At 43.1% G+C, this 9,630-nt stretch overlaps 1 protein-coding gene across 3 annotated transcripts in view; it reads right to left on the reverse strand.

Moving 5' to 3' along the window:
- Positions 1-9,359, reverse strand: part of PTPRK (protein tyrosine phosphatase receptor type K) — a 371,462-nt gene extending 362,103 nt beyond the window's left edge. For all 3 annotated transcript variants that reach the window (XM_056487252.1, XM_056487251.1, XM_056487253.1), the window contains exon 1: positions 9,177-9,359. In XM_056487252.1, coding sequence (XP_056343227.1) covers positions 9,177-9,288 — 112 coding nt within the window. In that variant the 5' untranslated portion in view covers positions 9,289-9,359. The remainder of the gene's footprint in view (positions 1-9,176) is intronic.
- Positions 9,360-9,630: the final 271 nt, after the last annotated feature.

A 9,630-nucleotide genomic window follows, 5' to 3' on the forward strand; every position in this document is an offset into this window, starting at 1 on the left:
GCAACTACTAATAGAAGTGGTTTAAAAATACTAAAAGTTGAAGCAAAAGCCAATTTGATTAAAAACTTCTCACTTCCAGGTTTCAGCCACCTCAGTCTGAAAAAACACCCCACCTTTAAATCTTTACTTGCTGTAACATTACACCCATCTATTTAGCCTGTGTCTACCAGGAAAATTATATTCCCTTTCATTACCAAGCTTAGTTTCAACTGATTCAGAAATCCAAACCATTACACTCTAAGGGTTTTGCTCTCACCTAGAAAATGTCTTTCCACCCTTACATATCTATTTACATTCTTGTAAGTAAGTAGAGCAAGGACATGAAGGATTTTGTTTGTGGTGGGGGTTGTGAATGGTTTGTCATGCTATCTGAAAGGAAAGGTAGCAAGAAAGGAAAGCCAACCCCGCAGAGATTTACAAATGCAAAAAACTTAATATAAATAGACCTTTTGCACTAAACAAGACCACACACACAAAGCATTCATATGCTGAAGAGCTGGCAAGCCTGAGGAATGAGTTTGCAATTTCTAGTATATTCAAAAATTGAGTCAGAACTGATTGCTGGTAAAAAGTAACTGCAAAAAGAGTATTTGTTTGGCTTTTCTGAATTGACTTAGGAAAAGACTGAAAATATTACTTTATTATACATCTGCTGTGCAAGAGTGGAAAGTCTCTAACTGGAAATTTACTAGACTGAAAAGTGAACATGAAATGCACCAAACCACGTTGTCACATTAACAAAGACAGATACAGCTAACCAGTTAAGCAAAGGAGCACACAAAAACTTCACGAGAAGCGATATTTATACTCAACTATTTATTTATACTGTTTATAGTTCACCATTCTGAGTAAGGAATCTCATCTACCTTCCTTCACCTACAGCAGGAAACTCTAACATCAAACTCTTTCAACAAAAAATGAGGAGAGGCAAGGAGATTTTTAAAAGGGGAGGGAGGGGGCTGTTGCAAATGAGTGTTTGAGGTTGCTTAAAAATACACCAGCCTGGGGCGAGGGTGGGGGAGGCAGATGCACCACCACCGGAACAAGGAGTGTGAGAACAGTGGGGAAAACGACAATCCACTTCTTTCTTCAGGTGTGGGGGAAGGGATTTGGAACTGACTGTTTGGCAGTTTCGAGACTGGACTGGGTTTTTTTGTTTGTTTAGCATTCTTTTTTAATCAACACCATTATCTTCTCTGGAACACTTATGACAAATAGCACTGAAGTTAACACAACAATGTCAGAACAATGTTCTGTTATGGACTGTCTACTCAAAATGCATGTGATAGTCAGACTTAAAGATACTAGTTGGAGACATACCCGAAAAAATATATTCTGCAATTGTTAAAACATTTCTTCTAAGGAATCAGAAACTGAACATGATCTTAAACTGCCTTTGGTACTTTGTAGGAATCATCCCTTTAAAGTATTTTAAATAGTGATGGCAGTCAGCACTGACAACTTATCTAGTCATGAACTCAGTCACATTTCTTCAGCATTCTCATGGCTGATAAGTGCTTTCACACTTACAAAGAACAGGCAAATAGGATGACACTGGGAGAACCAAGACAACTGATACCATTTTGATCTTATTCCAGCCTAATACCACTGAGATATGATACAGATATTGTGAAGTGGCAAAATATAAAATCAGAGCATTTTTCTAATTAATAGCAACAGGACAACTCTCTGCCAGGTCTTGTAATGCTAATTTTTCACTGTAGTGAAAAACACAAAAGCAGTCTAAAATTTCAGTGCTTCAGTAGACTTTTCTCTTTTACTTAAAATCCTAAATTATTTTAAACCAGCAATTATCATAAACCACTCTATAGGACTCACAAAGAAACACAACCTCTATTTGGAAATAGTAATACAAAAAATAGTTCAAGAAGTCAGTTATCCAGTCAAAAATTTAACTCTGAGCAGTTTTAATTTCATCTGAATTACAGCCACAATTATTCTTCATAGTATTTTTCTCTTCTAGTTAATATTCATCAGTCATTTTTACTGTTACAGAGCAAGCGTTTTCACACAAAAGAAAGCATACAACTCCACCTCAAAATAAATTGAGTAACCAGTGTGTAATAATTAGAATGAACATACCATAACTTAATTGCAACAGAACTTGGGTTTAAAGTATTCAACAGTGTCTCATAAGTCAGTAGAATTAATTACATGACATGGTAGTTGAGAAATGGCTTATTTTGCTACTCAATTAATAAACATAATCACATGTTTTTAGTAAGTGGCAACAGAAGTAAATGACTTTCTGACAAACTGAAAGGTCCAATCTTTCATACACTAGCTAAAAAAAATAATCTCATATTACTTTAGTACAGGACAAAGAATTGAATTTTTTCACAGCACCAATCCTCAAGAAATTAAATCCCTCAAATCTTTTACTGAAAATGCAAACACAACTTTCAACTACATGGCTTCCTATTTAGAGCAGACTGACTTGGAACTACAAAGTTGGTGTGCACTATAGCTGACTTCAGCTGGGTAGTTTGCATAGATTTAAACAACTGGCTTAAAGACATCTGTAGTCAAGGCTTACCAGGAAGCAGCACAAGGTAATGACCTTTCTGACCTACAAAATTAAGTGTAGAAGGGTTTTATGCTCAGCCAGATGATACAAAATTGTCACCAGTGCCATTTACCTCTGCCCAACTTGCTCACTCTGGCCTTTAGAAACCATGGCCATTTATCCCCTTCAACCCACATTCATATCTCCTTTAAATCCTATTTAAAAACCCCAGAGGATGGGCAAGGACAGATCATGCATGGAAAGATATGAAATCACAGAACCCAGCTTTAAACCAGTTCCTGCTGTGCCCCAAACTGGGTGTCACAACATCTTCTAATTCTAGCCTTGTATATAGGTGTCACCTCCACCAAGTCCTCCATCGCTTGACATCACAATTGCTCTCCACTGCGTGCTATGAATAAGCCACTCCTTGTTTATACAATTATATAATAAACACTTTAGCCATCTATTAGAACAAAAGAACACATTTAAGCCCAGTTTACTCAAAGCTGCATGTCAGAGACACTAGCATAACCCTGTCATCAGCTGGCGTGCAGTCAGCCAGGACACAGTCTCAAACACCTTCACCAGCCTAACCCCTCCTGCTCCAGAGAGGGAACCAGGCCTCTCTCCCACCTCTATCTGTGTCCTCCTGCCTGCTTTTTGTACTTCCTCGGGTGGATGAAGTGCCGGCATGGTGAGCAGAGGGTGATCCAGTGTGACTAAAACCAGTGCCAGCACTGCACTCACAGCTGTCAAACCAGGCCTTCCCACCATCAGCCCTCATCCTCCCTTATGTCAGGTTTAGCTGGCTGCACTTCTGCCAGTGAGATAATAGCAAACTAATCCCAAACCCCATCTTCCCTTCAAGGAGATTTGCATAAAGCTAAACCAACTCACCCACAGGCCACTTGGTGGCCAGACCTGGCACAGGCAAAGACCTGAGAGCCACTCAAGTGATAGAAATGCCCCCCTCTGTGGCAGTGGTAATTTAAATTAGCTTAATAGCATAGGCAGATTGCAAATGAAGCTCCAAATCGGAGCACACACGTCTGGGAGCAGCACTACAAAGACATCTTTTCATGACGATGATAAGCTATGACAGATGGGATTCCATCAGCACCTGAAAACACAAGGTATGTCCTAATTGACTCAGCTAACAGAACTGAAGTAATTTTTTGGAAGCTTCCTATTACACATTCAACAGGATCGTTGTAGCAACAGGAAGAGTAGAGATTTCACAAAAACATTTGTTGACACTCAGTCACATACCAGCTCCTGAGAGATGAGATGACCTGGAGCACTACAGGACAGAGATCATACAAAGACTCAAGAACAAGAAGCAACACTGCAGATCTGTCTGCATGTTAATCCAGATACTGCAAATCTTTACCTGTAATAGGATAAACTCTTCTAAACTCACTTGTATTATCAAGAGCATATCAAGAAAGAGATAAACCATGGTGATAAGCATTAAACTCTCCCAAACATTCAACATGAGGTCACAGGTCCTTCAAGAGCCTTGCCCCAAACTTTCCCTCAAAATGGGCTGGTTAAAATCTCTCTCCTTCCCAAGAGTCCTGCTGTCCACTGGCACAGCCACCCCACAGACCATCATTTAATGCAATATCTCAGCTCTTCAGTAATGAAAGAGTTCCATAAAAGTGTCAGCTCACAACCAGGAGTGAGACAAATGGTCAAAAAAGCCAAGTAAATGACAGGAATGATCACACTATGGATAGGGAACAGAACAGAAATCATTATTAAGTGCTATATAAATCCATCAGGCAGCTGTCTCATAGATGCTCTGAGCAATATAGAACTGGAACAGAAAGAGAAGGCTGATAAAAAGGATAAAAAGAAGATATGGGATGGTATCTTCACAGAAGGTGGCTACAACTGGACTTTTCTGATGAGAAAAGGAATAGTTGAGATAGACTGGAAAAACCTTGTGTAGCATAAAGAAGGTAAAAATGGGATAAATCATTATTCATCTTTTCATACAAGACCTAGGATATATGGAATACAACAGGCTATTTCAAAACACAAAGGGCTATAGCTTTTTCCACACAACTTATAAATATTCCTTACCACAAAGCAAGGCAAATGCTAAAAGCAATACAGCCTGAAAATGTCATCAGGCACAATCATTGCTACATAGTCCACTTACAATATAAAATACCAGTACTTTGTCAGACAGTAGTCAGAGGAAGTCATTCACCTCACCAAAAACCCTTCTACCCGTGCCCACCATCAGAGATTGGATGATGGACTAAGTGGACCTCTCACCTCACAATGTGCAAATTTCTTACCCCAACCTCGCCCTTCGGATTTCTAAATTTCTATTTCTTAACCCAAGCAGATCTTAAATAAGAGCAAGACATTTTCCTGTTTAAGATGCACTTGTTTTAAGATGCACTGTGTATATCACTACCACACTATTCAAGCACTACTGTGATTCTCAGACAAAAAGGACTAATTGGGACTTCCGGGGTCATTGTGTTCTGGGTGCTTTCAATTTCATGTGAATCAGTTAAGTTCCAATTAGAAAATTTATATCCATTGTATAAGTGTAATATGGCACCTGAAAATACAGATAGGCAAAGTGATCTGTGAACCCACAGTGCCATGGAAAAAGCTGAAGATGTAAAACAGAAGAAAACATTTGAGAAGGAGGTGATGAAAGCAGAAAGATAATTTCACTTCTAATTTCACTTATTTTCCATGTAATTTGTCAATACATTTTAACAGCTTGATGGGAAATAAAAAAGCTACTGATAAGTTATGTATAAGTTATCCTATACACGCACACCTACCTGCACCTGCAAGTGTCTCTTGTATATCCCTCATATATGCAAATTGTAGCACATTCAAGGTAAAATGTGACTGAAGCATCTTTTGCTGTTCTGGCAGCAAAGAGCTAATTTGAGTTTAATTATTTTAAAGTATTTTCAAAGAGCTCTCTGTTTCTTCTACTACATGATTACAAACAATAGATATGCTGGTTACAATTTTCGTATATTTCTCTGTAAGTATATTTAATGGAAAAAAAAAAATCTATAAAACAAAAAATATCTTCTACTTTATCATATCAAATTTCTGAGTTAGATTAATTCCAAAAGACAGACTACAGACATTTTATCAGGGGAAGGGAAAAAGATTAATTTAGAAATATTTACTCTTCCATGTTTATTTGTGACACTATTTCGCATGCAAAAGTCTAAGGAACAACTATTCTAATAAATGATTTGAACTCATAAAATCTACAGTGTTTTTTATGTTTAGCTATCCCTTTGGTCTGAAATATCACAGTAGGTAACTCCAGATAAGCTGATGCATCTAGAATTTTTACCCTCATATCTTTTATTTAGTAATTAGAAACCCCACACACTATCAGAGGCAGTGCAATGTATATTTCAATCAGCTAGTTGACAAGCCAGCAGCATTCTTCAAAATTTTTTTTTCCCCTGCAAATTTGAAAATATGCAAATTGCTAAAAATAAAATCTGAAAAAATACAAGTTTAAAGTGATTGAGTTGTGAAAACAAGCTGAACTTGTTCTTTATCGAACTGTAGGAGTTGCAGATGAAAGGAGGTGCTATATAAGGAATAGCTAGACTTCAACAGAGAACACACTGCCAAAACATTTTGGCCTAGATTCTGACAGGCACGCACCCAAGTTGAAGGGTCATGGAAAGCAGCGGTGTAAAGAAACAATCTACAGAGACCAGAAAACATTACACTGCGGATTAGGGCTGTGTTGGGGGAAAGGGGGCGGGGGAGGAGGGCAGAGAGAGGCAGCTTGGGGTTTTGTTTGGTTTGAAATCCGGGGAGAAAAACAAAAGATACAATGTCTCGATTATGCGCAAAGAGGGCCGAGAAGATATACAAGCACAATTTCTAAGACAGCAACAAATTATAAAATGTATCTTGGTCTTTTTCCTAAGTTTCTGCAGCTCCTTTTCATTTGCTTTCACGGAATATGTTAGAGGGAAGAACAGACGGCAAACTATCACACACAGTTCCCGAGGAAGGCCAACTTTCAAAAAATTCATAGTCTGTAATTTGATTAGACCCTTAATAAACATGTCAAAGTTTTTATGAAGAATTTTATGAAGAATTCTGGATCTTGCTATCGTTCATGCTCAGGAGTAGTACAGAGCATCATAAAAAGGAAATAAAAATCAAATTACAATGAGACAGAGATTTGTGAAAGGTCCAGACTGACTAAATACCTTCATTAATAACAAAGGAAAATTAACAGTTTTCAATTCTTGCAATTCAGACAGGAAGAATATTAATAAAAAGGGAGCTGAGAATTAGGTAGGTTTAGTTTAATTTGGAAAAGCACAGGCTGTTATATTACGGTGAGAAAGGTGGAAGGCAGTCAAAGAAAGGCGATTGCAAAACAGTACTCATGTTGAATGACAGAGATGCCTAGGTATAAAACAGATGCTCCACTGTGCACAAACAGAGAAACTTCTCATCGTAGGCTACAGAAAAGCTCTCACTGGGACATACAAGCTCAAACCTTTGTGTGTGCATCCACTAACACCAGGATAGGTAAGTCTCACCAACAGAATCACAAACACACATGCACACTCCTGGGACTGGCTTAGAATAAGTAATGAAACAAAGTTTGTGGCAGTTATCAAATTCAGCAGGGCATAGCTCTACTTGTGGATATCAAATGTATTTAATAAGAGCCCAAGAACCATACCTTAAAACAAGTACAATGACAGAACCAGTTAGTAACAGCTCTAAACCTTCAAAAAGGTCTGAGTGTCTCTGATTAACAAACCTCTGACTGGTACAATACATCAGTATTCTTGATTCTTGGCAGTAGAAACTAAAGTCCCTAGCTGCTGACATGCTATACACACCAAAAAAAAAGAAAAAAAAAAAAAAATTAATCTTGTGTTTCCTAGATACAATTGTTCAACTCCTTGACAAGCTTCACCTACTCTGGTCAGAAGGATATTGAACATTCTTTTCCACTTACCTAACACATACCCCACAGTACCAACCTGACTGCTTGTACTTGCAGTTCCAAAACGGGCTGCATGCCACATTTTCAGCATAAAATACCACAGACCATATAAGTTATCAGAACTTCCTACTCTCCCTACACCAGTGAACAAGCTTATAAAAGAATCTTTACGTAAGTGTTACTTTTGGTGTTAACATTAGTCTGATGAGTTAGAAGTAAAGCAAAAATCACTGGTCTGACTTAACTATGGTTTTGAATTAAAAGATATTACGCTTGGGAATATTTTATTTTAGCTGTTCATACAAGATACCAGCTGTGGAGATGGTACATTTCCCTTCCCCTGGTAAAGGGCTCATAGGTGCTTACATAATTTTACAATTCTGATACAGAGACATAAAATTATACACACCAAAGTCAGACACAGAAGGATGGATGTAATCTGCTCAGACCAGCACTGCTTCAGCATATTTCTTAATCAATGACATTTCAAATGTCTCAATTAAAAACTAATTCATAGGAGGACCAGGAGGAAAATAAGAAAAGCCCCCTGACTACACATCAGTTCTTTAAAGTCTCAGGAGTGTAGATACTTTTATTAATGGCAGTTCTCAAATCAGTATTGTATGATAAAGATCTCAAATACCTGTCCAACTGATGCACCCAGTGCAATTGCAAGTACTATTCAAACGAGAGGGGGAGGGCAGAAAGAAAAACGAGAGCCTTAAGTCTATTTCAGCCAGCTGGTCCTTGGTGTAATACTTCACGCCGCAAACAATAAGAGCACGTTCGTGATAAAGCTTCACCCCCAGCCAACGAAGGGCGCTTCATAAACTACAGCGGAGCAGGTGGGTGACGCTCCGGCACACGAATCGCCAGTGTCCCCCATCGCCCCGGCACAGCCCAGGAGATGCTGCGCCCTCTTCCCGGAGCGGCCGCTCCAGCCCCGGGCGCTGTGCCCCGAGCCTCCCCCGGGGCCAGAACTCACCACCCGCCGGCCGCAGCTCCCACCGCCGACCCCGCGGGCTTTAATTCCGCACAACCCCGTGGCGCTGGGCGGACAGGGAGGAAGGGGCGAGAAACCCGCGGCTTTCACACAAAACAGACGCCGACCCTATCGGAGCTTTCCCTCCCGTTTCTCACCCACCACTCTTTTTTTAGCGTGGGGAGGGGGGATCCCGGTGGCCAGCGGCAGCTCGTGTCTCCCCGCCCCACGCCTCGGGGCGAGGGGAGCGGCCGGGCTGCACCCTCCGCGCCGGGCAGGGAAACGCCGGGAAAAGTTTGAGCGGGGGAAGGGGCGACAGCAGCTCCAACCCCGCCGGCACCTGGGAGGCTGGCCGGGGGAGAGGAGGAGGAGGAGGTGAGGAAGGGGAGTTTGTAAGGTGCCCGAAGCCCGCGCTCTGCCCGACCCTGCGAGCCCCGCGCCGGCAGCCTGCGCACACGCGTGGGTCTCCCACCGCAGAGCGGAGAGGGGATGGGGCTGTGGGGCAGCCCCTCCGCAGCCCCACCGCCGCTCCTCGGGGCGGGATCCGGGTCCCGGAGCAGCGCGACCCTTCCCAACCCTTTCTCCTCCCTTCCCCTCCCTTTCCCGGCACGCAGCCCGGGCACGGCGCGACCCCGCCGCGCCGCCCGCCCTCACCTGGGCGCCGAGCAAGAACTCACCTGCGGAGAGCTGGGCCCGGGCCGCCCCGAGCAGGGCGGGCGAGCGGCCGGCCAGCAGGGCGAGCGCCGCCAGCAGCGGCAGCGAAGCGGCGGCGCCGGCCCCCCTGCCCATGCCGACTTGCGGAGAAGTTTGTGAAAGAGGCCGGTGCTGCCCCGGCCCGCGGCGGCGGGCGGAGCGCACCCCGCCCGCCCCTCTCGCCGCGGCGCCTCGCCCGGAGACCCCCGCGCCCAGGGGCGCCCGCTGGCCCCGGGGCCGCCCGCTGGGGCAGCCGTCTGCGGCGCGACGAGCGCGGCGGCGGTGGCACCGATTCCCCTCGTACTCCGGAGTTACTTTGCTGCTGGGCGAGCGGGGCGGGAGGGAGGAGCCGAGCGCGCACGTCCAACCCCCGCTCCCCGGCACTTGGCACGGGAATGTGGGACTCCGGCCCGCAGCCCGGCGCGGGCGCAGCGGCGC

Source organism: Oenanthe melanoleuca, chromosome 3 (genome assembly GCF_029582105.1).
Source record: "Oenanthe melanoleuca isolate GR-GAL-2019-014 chromosome 3, OMel1.0, whole genome shotgun sequence".
Lineage (NCBI taxonomy): Eukaryota > Metazoa > Chordata > Aves > Passeriformes > Muscicapidae > Oenanthe > Oenanthe melanoleuca.